This window comes from Pelobates fuscus, chromosome 13 (genome assembly GCF_036172605.1).
Source record: "Pelobates fuscus isolate aPelFus1 chromosome 13, aPelFus1.pri, whole genome shotgun sequence".
Lineage (NCBI taxonomy): Eukaryota > Metazoa > Chordata > Amphibia > Anura > Pelobatidae > Pelobates > Pelobates fuscus.
In genome coordinates, this window is record NC_086329.1 from 13745546 (window position 1) to 13760484 (window position 14939).

Sequence of the window (14939 nt, forward strand, 5' to 3'; positions counted from 1 at the left end):
GGGTCCATTTTTAGATCAGTTTATTGTGCTATATTACCCTCCATGTATCTGGCGTTGTCTGCATGGTGTGAAATGACAGTGTGAAATTAAATCAGAACTCGGGTTCTTTTTATTATGTCTAAAGCCAGTTTGTCATCTTTTACATATCACATAGAAGCAAAGACAAAATAATGGACAAATAGATCACACACAGAGGGGACGTTTTTAAAACAGGTGCTATTATGGGTTCCATGTTGCCATGGTGATTGGTCCATATTTAGTACATTGCCCCAAAATAGCACACTTTTGTGGCCTGGTAAATCTCTCCATTGGTGTAGTGCTATTTATAAATAACTGTATTGTAGCTGTGCTCCCTAAAATGGGCCACTTTGTTGCTCAGGGCATTGTTACAGGTGGGCCTTTTATCACTGTGTGAACTGGGCATTGGTGTACAGAGAGTGTTTAGAGGAGGCTATTTTATGCAGCGTCTTTATTACATTGAAACTCTGTCATTGCACTTTCTAATAGTCTTTTGCAAAAATTAGATTGCATCTAGCCGTCCAGACCAAATTCCTTTTCTATCCACACCAAAATTAATCGATCTCTCTGGGGTTCATTGAGTAAGACACCACAGGTAAATTGGGTGTGGATTAAAAGGAATTTGATTTAGATGAACTGTTTAGAAATAATATTTTGCACAAGTCTAATCTTGACTGATCTGCGTAGATCAAGTGGCAAGCTCAAATTATGTATTTGCACATTATTAAGTAACATTGCACGTGTAGTACAAGTGGAACTTTTAAAGGGATACTATAGTGCCAGGAATACAAAACTGTATTCCTGGCACTATCGCTCCCCCCTCCCTTGCGCACCCCTCCGTTACCCAAATATTGCGCGTGCATTAGACCGACCCATAGGAAAGCATTGAATCAATGCGTCAGATACCGGACCAAAGGTTTGTTTCGATTCAGGAAGCCCTCTAGTGGCTGTTTGGTAGACAGCCACTGGAGGCAAACTTATTGCTACAATGTAAGCATTGCAGTTTTTTCTGCATTAAGTGCAATAGGGACACTGCACCCAGACCACTGCAATGAGCTGAAGTGGTCTTGGTGCCTAGATTGTCCCTTTAACTGTTTTTAGTGTGGTAGAAAACATCGGGAATGTGTTTAAAACATTAAGGGGAACAAATCTGTATTTTTGAGGTGTAAATAATTAAATGTAGAAATCCACACTTCTTCATCCTGCATTTACGTACCTCTATTTTAGCTCCCTTTCAATCATTGTTATAAGCTCAGCCCTTTACACCTGGCACTCAGCATAGAGAGAGAGAGCAGACAGAGAAAAGGAGAAATGAAACGATGTTTCCTTATTTACATTATGTGCCTTAATTGTGCCGGAACAGAATTTGCTCTTGATGTAATTTCCTAAATATTTAATATAATTTTAAAGCTGAGCATAAGAAGAAGAAGAAAAAAAAAATTGCAGAACTACTAATAGATTATTCACCTTTGTAAATTCCAAGTAGTGATTCCACTTTTATTGTTTTGAAGCCAAAGGGAAAAACAATATTTACATATCTGTAATTCTTACAAAAAAATAAATGCTTTTCTTAGTTTGTTTATAACATATAATGAACAAAAAAAGGAAAATAGAAGTGAAATATTTTGTAGTCTTTGTGTACTTTACCTTTTTTCTGTTTCTTAACATTAGTCAATTGTCCTTTTTCTGTGCCAGGTCTTAACTATTATTTTGATCAAGCATTTAATTGCCTAATCTGTGATTACATCCACCATGAAGCCTGCAAAGAATGATGTTACAGATTAAAATGCTATTTTCTGTCTGTGCATCATCGAAGAGAGTTGAGTTCAATCCCATTAACTGGGCAACTGCTGGCATGGTTTATATCCCAGGTTGGTTAAACACTTGCTCTTCATCCCTTTATGAGCCGCTTCCCGTTGAGATGTGGGGATAAGCTCGTTATTACTCAGAGCTATTCTGCTTTTAATGTTTTGAAATATGGGAGTGATTTTCATGTAATTGTTGAATGGGTTAGTTTGTAATCTCTGTTTTAATTTTGGTTGTACTAATGCCTGCTTTAATCTCTAACGAAGAATAAGACACTCCTTTGCCCTCCTGTCCTCCCTCTGCCATTGTCCATGTATTGCTGGAAACATTGTATTTTTTCTAATTTTAATTTGAGGGGTTATAGAGCCCTGCACCTTAGCGGCGGAGTTATTAAGCAAGTGTTTTTAATTAAAGATCTGCTTGTTTGAGTGCCAATTTATAAGGAGCCTTTGACCTCTCTGTTTGCTTCAAGTAAGTACAGCTCCTTTGTTTGTCCAACTCCTGCCTTTGAAATGCTTCCCTCAATGACTATTAAGATATTGGCAAATGGTCACAGAAAGAATAGAGTGACTCAAAGCTGGACTCCCAGAGGGGCGCACCATACTGCCCTCACATCACTTACACTGAAGCTTCATTTCACTTTAGCACAAACACGCTTAACCCCTTGGGTGCAGGAAGCCACAGCAAAACCCTTGTGTGTACAATAACACAAATCTTTGCAATTTGCTGCTGGCCTTGCCTTAGGAGACTGCATTTCTAGCAGTTGAATGAAAAGATTGCCTAGAAGACAAAATAAAATTCTGAATATCTAGCTTTCTTTGAGGACACGCAAGGTAGCAGGGCTGTGTAATCATTGCAGACAATCCTTGTTTGTTGCATATTTCACTATTGTATCTTATTCGGGGGGACAATGGACACATGTTTTAGTATCATAGATTTCAGGAATTATTTTAATAATAAAATTTCCGTAGGATTCTATGTAAAGTATTCAGTATTTGTAGCCGTGAGAATGTAGAAACCGGCTTTGAAGGCAGATGAAAACCAAGTGGTGTAGTCTGCCGGTTCTCAGTGTAAAAACACAGGCTTTGTTCTTGATTTGGATTCCTGAATTTCAGGTTTTTGACCAAAAATAGCAGATTTGAAGATATAACTGACCAGGAGGTGAAGAAGGCAGATATATATTTAAAAATCTTATTTTTTTTTTTTCTATGTACAGTAACTGTGGGACGAAGTTTTAGAACTTTTATCTTCACATATAGAATTTGATGGTACTTGACAAGTTGCTCCCTGTATGCTGTTGGTGTGCCAGGAGTCTCTTATCTTTAATGCCACTATATAACAGGACAACAAGAGTTTGCGATTCGTAGCTTGGCAGTGACACTGTTAGGATATTAATCTGTCAAGTGTTTTTACCATAAAGAATAGTGAACTAGAGAGTTGGCTTGATTTGTTTAAAAGGCACTGTGTAGAGCCCAACGCTTTTAAGTGTTTTCATAGAAAAGTATTGGAAAAGTATTGGATTTGACGAAGGAACAGCAGCGGCCAAGACTAGACTGTTTCAACACTGGAATGACGGTGAATATAATAGCTTTAAAAAAAAAAAAAAATACCGCAGTGTGATGCCATGGTTATGGTGCCTGGAGAATCCTGGCGCTCCCCTCTTTAAGCATTGAAAGCGGTTTAAGATCCGCTTATGTGCTCTGCAGTTTATAGGAGAAGACAAAACATGTTTCGGAGGTTCCGGCTTTCCTGAAGCTGTAGTGGAGGTGAGGAGAGACATCTGGCAGATTCTAGGTAAGAAGTCAGAACATTCTAAAGACAATGGAGGGGGGTGCATTAGTGGTTATGGTGCTTGGATCTTTCCTTTAAACATAAAGAAGAGGGGGGAGGGGGGGGGCAGTATTCTAAAAACAAAGGAACATTTCCTTTTATTTCTTTTTTTTTTTTTTTTCTTATTAAACTTACCCTTTAGCCTACCTGGCAAACTGGTGTCTTGGCATGTTGGTTCGCGTAAGTTTGGATGATGTATGTCCTAAAATCATGACGGGTATATTCATATTAACAGACAGGATTGTGACTAGAAAAGTATGATCTCAGACCATTGGCTGCAAAATACTCATCAAAGTTGTGACTAACTCTGTCTCTTCTAGTGCTCGCCAGTTACTCAGACTTTAAACCGGATATCCAGTTTTGGGATTGTGAACAATTGTTAGCAGTAGACTGATGTCGCTTCCCCCCCCCTCCCCCCCTCTTAATTTGTTTTTTATCTAGACATGTTTGGTCTTCCAGCATAATACTCATCCTACTAAACTGTTCAATCCAGTCTCTTATATACAAATTGTTTAGCCAAATACTTGATTGCTTTTTAGAAAGAGTGTGTGTGTATATTTCTCTATATCTGTATATCTGAATATATGTATCTACCTGTCCACACACACACTAGAATTTTGTTCAGCATTGAATGCCTTCTCTAAATGATTTGTTTAGGGGTACTGCCAAGCATCATAGCCATTACAGTCCATTGTAGCAATTATGTCCGAACTACCCTGGCCCTGTTTCAGAGCTGCGTAAGACTGATGCTGGTCTTGCCCAGAGGTGTAGCAAGATCATGAGATGCCTGGGAACAAAACTTTAATTTGTGCACCCCTCTTCCAAACTAGTTCTGAGCCCCTGACAGGTTGCAGGTACCTGACCAATGATTTTAAAAAAAAATAATGTCTAGGGCCCCATCAAGCTGAACTGGAACTAACCAGCCCATTTTCAATCCTGTCCTCCCACTACACCGGCATCATAGACAATCTGTTTCTGATGCCGGCATGGCACAATATCAGACCTGCTCCCAGTGGCATGTGCCCTCCCCCTCCTCACTACATTTCCGATCCCACCAGAAATTAATTCTGGGAGGGAGGTGTCAGCTGACACCTCTAAACCAATTAATGCAACTATGTGAATTTAAGTATGCACAAAACTGACATTAGCCACCTATAACTCTCAGCTCTCTTGTTCATAGCTGGCTATTGACCTCCCAGTGATGCTACCGGAGGTGGAGTTATACCTCTGACAATAAACAGGGTAAATGCCATGTGTGCAGCTTTTCAAAAAGAATAGCTACAAATACAGACTCCAGGCACCATTACCACTCCAAATCACTCAGTTAGTTATTGTACCTTTTGTAACTCTTTAATAGGCCACGTGATGCTATTTGTGTTTAAGGGTTAATAAACAGCATTCAGTCTGGTGTTATTAAAAGAGCTAATATTGTTGGCAGCAAATGCATCTTTCTTTTCTTCTGGGATTTTAACGTGAAACCGTGACTTTGTTTGCTGAATGTCAAGGACTTTCCTCTTAGAACAGCAATCTAGCCTCCTGACACTGTGAATATGGTTTGCCTATGTGAGTTACAATTCATTTTACTATTTTCTGGTCACAATGCTTTTGTTTCTTACTGCAAACATTTTTTCCTTTCCCCAAAAACTTCTCTGAAACTTAACCAGTTTTCCTTTCTGATCAATACTAATGTGTAACAAAGTGTTGGTTACTGTTACTACCCATGGGTTGAACTTAGTGTAACTATAGTCTGCTCACTCGCAGTACCTTTACAGTGTCTGTCGTATCTTTCTGTATTAGTAATAAAACCAAAGCCACAGTCTAGTATATATTTATTGCTTCTATTAAAGCCACTGAGGTGGGTCTCTGTCATGTCTTCTTTGGAATCAAGTGTATAAAGTCATTAACATGTAGAGTATCCGTCTATGATGGAGCAAATGGGGCTAAAACACAGTCAAGCCTTCCAGAGTCTGCCTAACCATAGGACATGCTATTAAATGAACTATATGCTAGGAATTTACCCCTAGTTTTTTAATACATTGTATAGATAATGCTTTAAACATAATGCAAGTGCACGGCTTAATCTGCCTGTGGCTACAGGACTTGCTCATCCAGAAGAGACCTCCAGGGGTCGATTCTTATCCCATAAATTCCTATCCACCATAGGACCAATGTAACTGCTCTTTAAGGGGTTTAACAAACTGGGCAGTGCACACAGATTGGCGGAGCTACAGTCTACACGTGTGACCTGCAGCTCCGCACTCTCTCCTGGGGGGGTAGAGACCTCTGCATGCACGCTTCACACTCAGTACTTGGACAAAGTTGACATAGGGCAGCAAGAACTGAGCATTCTAGCCAATGTATTGACGGGCTGTATGAGGCTGTCTTTATATTGCAAACATTTTTACAAATCACTGCAGTAAGCCACTCTCAGATATCATTGTAAACGGTTTTCTCTGCACCAAGTTGTTATGGTGCTTAGAGTGATTCTTTAAGCTATTATATAAGCTATTATTAAGCTTCTTTTCCTGATCATAAATATTTGTATAAAAGTTTAACATATGGATTTTAATATTCAGTCGTGTTGTCAAAGAAACCTTCAGCATAGACAATTGTCAGGCAGTAAGCCAATTTCTCGGTTTGTTTATTGAAAAACATTTTATCATGTGTATTTTACTCGTCTATATATAAACAACTGACTCATCCATTGTGTTTGACATACAGCGCCAACAGGCAGGCTATTAACTCATGGCTCCGTTTATGTAAATAGCTTATTATAGAGCAGAAATGGTAAATTAGATTTTCCTCGATGGAACAGAATGAGAATGAAAACACAGTGAAAGTTTCAAACTGTAAGCTCGTTTGGGCCCCCTTCACCTGTTCTTATATGTCAAACTTTTTTTTGTTAAAATTGTTTGTCTTGTTTTACCAATTGTACAGCACTGTGGAATATGTCAGCGCTATGTAAAAACTACACTGATCTCTGTGGCATTTGTTTGTCCTGATGCTCTATGGTCGCAAAATAAAAACAAACTCTGGAATTTTGGTTAAAAAAAAAAAGAAGAGAAAAGCTGTTTGGTCGTGGAAAAATCTCCATGTGATTGTTCTACTGTAACATTAAATCACATGACCGTGAAACCTATACATAACATAAAGCCCTTAGTGATGTGGTGGGTCTACAGCTGCAGAATAGCTGTTTGGCTAATTGCAAACGTGTCATCTTAACACCAATCTGTTTAAATCCTCTTCCTTTTTAAATGTAAGACCCAGCTATATTGCCTGTGTGTATAGGTAAACTGATGGATAGATCAGGGACGCACTTCATTTGAAGTTTAGCATGTTTTTATAAAGCGCATTCAGTAAATTTTACACAATTCTTGTTCATGCATGTTCCTGGCCCATCACTCCATGTGCACCTGGAGTATATTCTCTGCAATGCACTGGAGTCTCTACGTTCCATTCTGTTTAGTGTTGCTTGAATTTGGTGAAGGGACTCTTATAATGTTGATCCAAATGAGAAGGTGCACCTAAATACTGTATATTGTGTTATGCTGACTCTCTAAACATATATTTAATACTTATATTTAATGAAATACTTACTTTTTGTGATGGTCCATTTTGTTGTAAATAAGGTTTTTTTTTTTTTTAAATCCGTTTATAATCTAAATAGGTCACTGCAGGTAAGTTCTGCATCACTAATTTGGTATTATTTTTGTAAGGTAAGTTTGTGGAATATCCATGTCCTCTGTTTGGCCAGATGGAAAAATACTGTTGAGCTGCAGTCGGTCCCACCACATGGCGTGCAAAGAATGCTGAGATATGGGAAAATCAGTCTTTCCCAGCCCATATAACAACAATAACATTCCATTTACACTCTGTCCTACAGAAACAATTGTTACAATGTTGTGTTTTTTTTTTCTCTCTATCCTAGTTTTTAACATCATACAGTGTTTTTGATTGGGCTATTTTCAATGTTATGTGAGCAAATAATCCGTAAATTTTAAACTGTTTTCTATCCCCCCCTCCCTCCCCCAAACCGAGCATATTTCTCCTTGACTCCTTACCAGATATGTTACTTGATCTCAGTGACCTTCTCCAGGTACGTAAGGTTTCTAATCGTCTCCTTTGTGTTACGCAGGCTTATCAGTGCTGGCTAAACGTGGTGAATGCTTCTCATTGTTTCATTGTTGGTCATTGAAGGACATACATATATACACCTGCTCGGAATCCAGCTTGGCTTCTGGAAACCTTGCAATAGAACCGATGTGGCCAAAAGATTCCCAGCTGTTGCAATTCACACAATGCTTTACCAGTTGTAGCTGACATTGCATCATGGGAGTTGTAGTTTTGCAATCGCTGGGGATCAAAGACTTGGTTAGTCAAGCAAAGCACGCTGGATTTGAAAGTTGCACTTTCTGCTGTCCACTTTGCAGGCTCATAAAGTAGGGAGTTTTTGTCTTCTATGGCTGAGTGTATTGGGAGATGAAATCCAGTGACCTTGTTTATCCATCCATAATATAGGGTATTTACAGAGCTGGTGGCAGCAGTGATTATTAATGGAATCCATATGGTCACCTGGAATTCAGGGTTTCTGGATGCTATTTACATAGGGTTCAAGGCTTGAGTATCTGTTTGGGCTATTGCGTGTGGAAAGGACTGCTAGGGGAAGAGAAGCACATAAACTTTAGAGTCTGGACTGTAAGCTCATTTAAAGCAGGACCCTCTTCAACCTATCGTTCCTGTAAGTATTTGTTATGGTCTCATTTATTGTTAAACCCCCCTCTCTTTAATATTGTAAAGCACTATGGAATTTGTTGGCGCTATATAAATGGCAATAATAATATTAATAATGTGAGCGGTAATATTGTAGAGCTGATATAGAGCTGGAACATACCTTATCAGTGCTATGTGAAATGATTGCCACATATGGTATACACATTACCACACACTTGCACACCAGGAAAACATCAGTCTTAAAGAAACACTATAGTCATTAAAACAACTTTGCCTTAATGAAGCAGTTTTTGTGTATAGATCATGCCCCTGCGGTCTCACTGATTAATTCTCTGCCATTTAGGAGTTAAATCACTTTTGTTCCTGTTTATGCCGCCCTAGCCACACCTCCTCTGACTGTGATTGACACAGCCTGTGTGCAAAGCAACTGTTTCACTTTTAATCAGATGTAATACTTTAAATTCACAATTTTTATTGGATTTCAAGTTATGGGGTACAGAAGAGAAGGGAAGGGGGGGGGGGTCAAAATTCGTACATCAATGCTTTTATACGGTACAGGTATCATGGGGGGCGGGGGTACAAGGGAAGGCCCAGTTCAAACAGTAAGATACTTGTTACATAGTCGGCATATTTATGCTTCAATACAATTCTTTTGTGTTTATTCCGTGTTATGTTTAGGCTTGTTGGCTACTGCTTGGTGAGTGTACCAGATTAGTTCCCAACAGGGCTCTCAGAAATACATATATACACGAGTAGTCTGGTTTGGGCACTGTGGGGTTACGAACCCCTTATAGTTGGAGGTGAATTGTCGCTCTCCTGGTATCGTGTATTTGGCGAGCGTTCGCTTTTTATACCTGTAGGTCTACCCATGGTTTCCATGCGTCCCGAAATTGTTGTCATTGTCATGCTTTCGGAAATGTAGTATTGTTGTATTTTGTCCCAGAGTTGGGATTTGGATAGGCACACTTGTGATTTCCAGTTGGTGACTAGAAGGTTCCTGGCGGCCAGAAGCACAATGGCACATTTTTGTTTGTGTGCTTTAGTGAGGTTGGTAGGGAATAAGAGCAGAAGGTATGTTTGTGGATTTTTAGGTAGAGTCGGTATGGCCAATTTGTGGAGTGTGTTTCGGACTTCTGTCTACAACGGTTGAATCCCTGGGCAGGACCACCATATGTGTAGCAGTGATCCTACTTCCCGTGAGCATCTCCAACACAAAGGGGAGACTGTGGGGTACAGTTTGTGGAGTTTTTGTGGAGTCATGTACCACCTGTAGAGCAGTTTTCTACGTGCCTCTATGTGTGTGTAACATTTTGTGAGTTTGGATAGGTCATTGATGGCTCGCAACCAGTCTGTGGCAGGGATTTTGAGGGAGCAGTCCTCCTCCCATCTCGTTTTGCATAGTTGGGTTTGGTTCGTCTGTGTATTAGTCCACATTCCGTAGCACAGGGATATAGCCTTTTGTTTACTCGGTGTGGCCCAACACCTGTTTAGGATATTTGTCGCTGGTAATAACATGTCTGTAGGTTTGGTGTGGTGTAGCTGTACGTGAGATATTACTATTCCTTTTAGTCTTAGGTAGGTGAATATTTATTTGGTCGGCAATTGCCACTTGGTTTGTAGGTCTGTGAACTGTATTACCTTTTTGTTGTCTATAATTTGGTGGATGCGGGTGATTCCTGCTTTTACCCAATTTGCCAGTGGTAAGTCTGGGGTCGTGGCTTTTAAGGCTGTCAGGGGAGCGTGGGCGTGAAAAACATTTTTGCAATCTAGTGTGTTCATGAATTTGTCCCATACACTAATCGTATATGTTGTAAGGGACCAAGTTAAGTTTAGGAGGTCGAAGGTGTTTGGGTGTCCACATTATATCAACCAGGTTATGTTCTGGTAATTGTGTCCTTTCCATGTCCACCCACTATAGTTCCCCCGCCGGTGAGTGTAAGAGTATGCCTGTCGCTAGTGCTGTAGCTTTATAATATTGGGTGATATTTGGGAGGCCCGTTCCTCCTTTAGTGATTTGTGCGTGCAGTATTGTGCTGGGGACCCTGGGTTTCTTATTGCACCAAATGAATGAGTTGCACGTTGTTTGTAATGCTTTTAGTGTGGATAGTGAAATGTTAAGGGGCAGCATCCGGAAGATATACAGTAGTTTGGGTAATATAGACATTTTATACGCATTGATTTTCCCTAGCCAGGACAGGTGAGTATGCGACCATTTTGACAGTTCTAACTTGCATTGTTGTGGTAGTGGCAGATAGTTATGTTTTATTATTGCGGCAATAGACACCCCAATTTTAACTCCCAGGTACGTGAGGGAGGAGGACCTCCAGTCAAATTGATACTGGTCATGCATTGTAGATTCTCTCGTGGCATGCATATCGGTAGTGCCTGGGTTTTGTCCTGGTTGAGTTTATAATGAGAGACCTGACCAAATTCTTTGAGAGTTTGCATAAGGTGTGGAAGGGATTGTTCTGGGCTTTCTAACTAGACCAGAACATCGGCGAACAGCGACAATTTATGTTCCTTGTCTCGGACTCCGATGCCTTTAATCTGCGGGTGTGTGCGTATTTTTAGTGCCAGTGGTTCCAGCGAAAGAATGTACAGTAGGGGGAATAGGGGGCATCCCTGGCGGGTCCCATTCGTGATTATAAACCCTCCGTTCAATACTTTGGCTGCTGGGTTACTGTAAAGGGCACCTATCCCCTTGATTGTTTCGGCTGGGAAGCCGTATTTCTCTAATACTTTCGACATGTAGGACCAGTTGAGGCGGTCGAAGGCCTTCTCCGCATTAGTGCTAGGAGAAGGCCTTCGGTCGCACGTCCCTCTGTTGCAGCCAGTATTGTGAGGATCTTACGGGTGTTGTCCGAGCCCTGGCGGCCCCGGATGAACCCTGACTGGTCATTGTGCACTAGCTGGCTGAGGAGTGGGGCCAGTCTATTGCTCAGTATCTTGGCGTATAGTTTGGCATCCCCATTTAGTAAAGATATGGGCCTGAAAGTTTTGCATACTGTGGGCGGCTTCCCAGGTTTGGGCAATATGGAGATATGCGCTAAAAGCACTTCATCAGGTAGGGCCCCCTTTTCTGCACATTGATGGTACATTGCGAGCAAGTGGGGAGAGAGGATTTGCGTGAACGTTTTGTAATACCTGTTGGTAAGGCCATCTGGCCCTGGGGCTTTGTTAGATGGAAGGTTTGTTATCGCTTGTGGGATTTCGGTTAGTGTTATGGGTTGTCGTAGGGAGTGTATTGCGGTCTGTGGTAGAGAGGGTAGGTGTAGGTCAGCTAGAAAACTGTCTATGTCTGCTGTGGTAGGAACATTGGTGGTCTGGTCGTCTTTGAGGTTGTACAACTTGTGATAGTACTCTGCAAACGTGTAAACGATTTTTCGAGGGTCAATGATTTTTTTGACCGTCGTTTCCTTTGAGGTAGGCAATCCTGGAGGCACTCATTTTTTGTTTAAGCTGTTCTGCCAGTGTGGCTCCAGCTTTGTTCCCTGCCATGAAAAATGTATGTTTTGATTTTTGTAGAAAATATGTAGTTTTAGCCAATTCCATATCCCTTAGTTTAGTCTGTAGTTGTAGCAGTTTGCGTTGTGTGTCAATAGTAGGTGAATGTTTGTTCTCATGTGTCAGGAGTTTAATTTCGTCAATTAGGGTTATATATTGTGTTCTACGGGAACGTTGGACCTGACTGGCATGTTTAATAAAGCTGCCTCTTATGACCGCTTTGTGTGCTAGCCAGGTGCTTTCAGGATCTATGTCTGGCTTAGCATTGTACGCAAAGTAGTTTCTGAGGTCTAATGTGATTTGTTCAACTATGTGTGGATTATTGAGTAAAGATTCATTAAGTCTCCAGGTGGGTTTGTCACTGGTAGGAAACCTATCTTCTAGGGTCATTGATATAGGAGCGTGGTCTGACCACGAGATAATGCCAATATCTGTGTGTATTACTTTCGGCAGTGACGTCGTTTTGATCAAAAACCTGTCAATTCTTGAGTAGCTGTTGTGTGCAGGGGTATGACAAGTATAGTCGATGTCGGTGGGGTGCGTTATCCTCCAGGGGTCTACGTAGTCGTGGGCAGCCAAAGTAGTGCAGATGTGGTGGGACTGTGTAAGTCGTCTCCTAGATGTTGTGGGTGTTAGTGTCTGAAGCAGATGAGTCTTTGGTACTGTCCAGGAGAAAATTATTATCGCCTCCAAGTATTACCTCCCCAAAGCTATACAATTTCAACAATGCAAATACATGTGATATGAATGACTCTTGGTTTTCGTTAGGCCCATAGACATTCACTAATGTGTATGGACTATTATTGAGATAACATTGGAGGATGAGATCTGCCTTTACTATCGCTAATTTTTCTAACTAGCTTAAATGTAATAGATTTACTCACTAGAGTAGAAACCCCTCTCTTCTTTTTGGAGAAGCAAGAATGATAGTCTATCGGGAACCACGATGAGTTGAACCTGGGCCTGGAGCCCCATTTAAAATGTGTCTCCTGGAAGAAGGCTACCTGCGCCCTCTGTTTTCTGCCCTCTAGAAGCGCCAGTCGCCTCTTATTTGGCGAATTTAACCCTTTCGTGTTTAGAGAGAGTATTTTGATCGACATCTCGTCTGTGGGAGTTAGGTTGCGTGGGACAGGTAATTTTCTCTTCTGGGTGGTGGGAGGTAGGTGAGTATGGGGGGAAATGTAACAAGAACTATATACAAGACCCGTTAGCCAAGTGGCACAGCGCAGTGGTCTGCAAACAGGCAAGATGTGGCTTGCAATTTAAGCCGTATGGGGGATCGTGGGTGGTATTTCGTTAGATATTACGAAGTGGTGTTCGGGGTTATACCCGTCCACTAGTGTAAAATAGTCAGTAACTATGTGTGACTAATGATGCAGTCACTCTTATCATGTGGTATTTTATTGTACAACCCCGATAACAGGGTAACAACACAATATAAAGAACTTTATCAAAACGTTATCCGCCTAGTGTGGACTTGTGGCTGTGGGACATATTGCGGGTGAAAGCAGCCGCGGGGGTTGCACAGGGGGGTGATAAGTAAACAGTATTAATACATTACACTTGAATACATATCTGTGAGTCTACACTGGTGGTCTGCCAGATTACGCTTAGGTGAGTAGGTAGGCGGCACATCTTGCGCTTTTGTGCGTTTGTCGTGCCAGGGGATCATGTGCAAGTCTCTTGTGAGTTTCCTAGGTGGCGATGCCGTAGGCGATCTGAAATTGGATGGTTGTTGTAAAGGTATGTCCCATTCTTTAAGTAGTCGAATGCCATCGTGTGGCGTAAGGATGATACGGTCCGCTCCATTCTTTCTCAGTAATATCTTTGCTGGGAATCCCCACTTGTATGGAATGGCGGCGGCACAGAGTGCCGTGGTGATAGGCGCAAAGGCCCTTCTCTTGGACATCGTTGTTGCAGAAGATCGATGAACAGCTTGATGTCTGTAAATGGGTCTGGCAGCGTTGTGGCGGCCCGAGAAGCCTGCATTAGTTGGTCTTTCACTGTGAAGTAATGAACCCTCGTAATTACATCTCTTGGGGTAGAGGGTGGTAGGTGCTTGGGTTTTGGCAGGCGGTGCGTACGGAGGCCTCGAGGTTCGGAATCAGGGCTCTGAACGTGTCTTGGACAAATTTAGTTAGGTCTTGTGGGCCTATGTCTTCCGGCACTCCTCTCAGGTCTCGGTCCTCGTTGTCAGCAATTTTCCCCTCTAGGTAGGACACTTTTTGCTGGAGCGTGGTATGTGCTTCAGCTAGCGCATTGTGTGCCTCCAATAGCCCGTCAGTTTTCTCTTCTAGATGAGCAGTCCTGTCTCCCAGGGCCTGTATGTCTGCCCTTATGTCGGACGCCATTTTGGAGAAGTCATTTCTCAGGCTGGTTTGTAATGAGCGCAGCATATTGCTCACCGAAGCATCCGTGGCCGGCTGTGAGTTTGGGGTGTCTGGGACATCTTGGGTATCCCTGGCATTGTGATCTGATAAAGGGGAATGTGGATCACGTCGCCATCTTGGTCGCTGTTATGCACCATTTTTAGATGGGAGTGCAGTGTTTTCTGTTTGAGTTTCTTGCTCGATTTTGTGGACATCTCCACCCCTGCGATCCGAACGGCTCGTGGTTGTGTTGGTGTTTCGTCTGAAGCTGTTTAACACGATGATCAGTCCACGGTATGGCGGAGCTCGCGGTCTATGCGACTGCTTCCATGCGGAGTCAGGCCACGCCCCCAGATGTAATACTTTAAAGGTTTTTATCTCCTGCTCTGTAAATTAAACTTTAATTACATACAGGCTCCTGCAGGGTCTAGCAATCTATTACTAGAGCAGGAGATAAGAAATTCTAAATTAAACAAAATTTTCAATACAGGAAGTATAAATATTACATGACTCTTTATGGGAAGTGTTTTGGTAGGCGGTATAACTCACATGCAGAGAGGTGTGACTAGGGCTGTATAAACAATGTGATTTATCTCCTAAATGGCAGAGAATTAAGCAGTGAGACTGCAGGGACATAATCTATACACCAAAACTGCTTAATTAAGCTAAAGTTGTTTTGGT

At 41.6% G+C, this 14939-nt stretch overlaps 1 protein-coding gene across 1 annotated transcript in view; it reads left to right on the forward strand.

Annotated features, from left to right (window-relative positions):
• Positions 1–14939, forward strand: part of BRF1 (BRF1 RNA polymerase III transcription initiation factor subunit) — a 197677-nt gene that overhangs the window by 58147 nt on the left and 124591 nt on the right. Inside the window, exon 4 of the mRNA XM_063440110.1 lies at positions 7719–7750. Within this exon, the coding sequence (XP_063296180.1) occupies positions 7719–7750 (32 nt within the window). The remainder of the gene's footprint in view (positions 1–7718; positions 7751–14939) is intronic.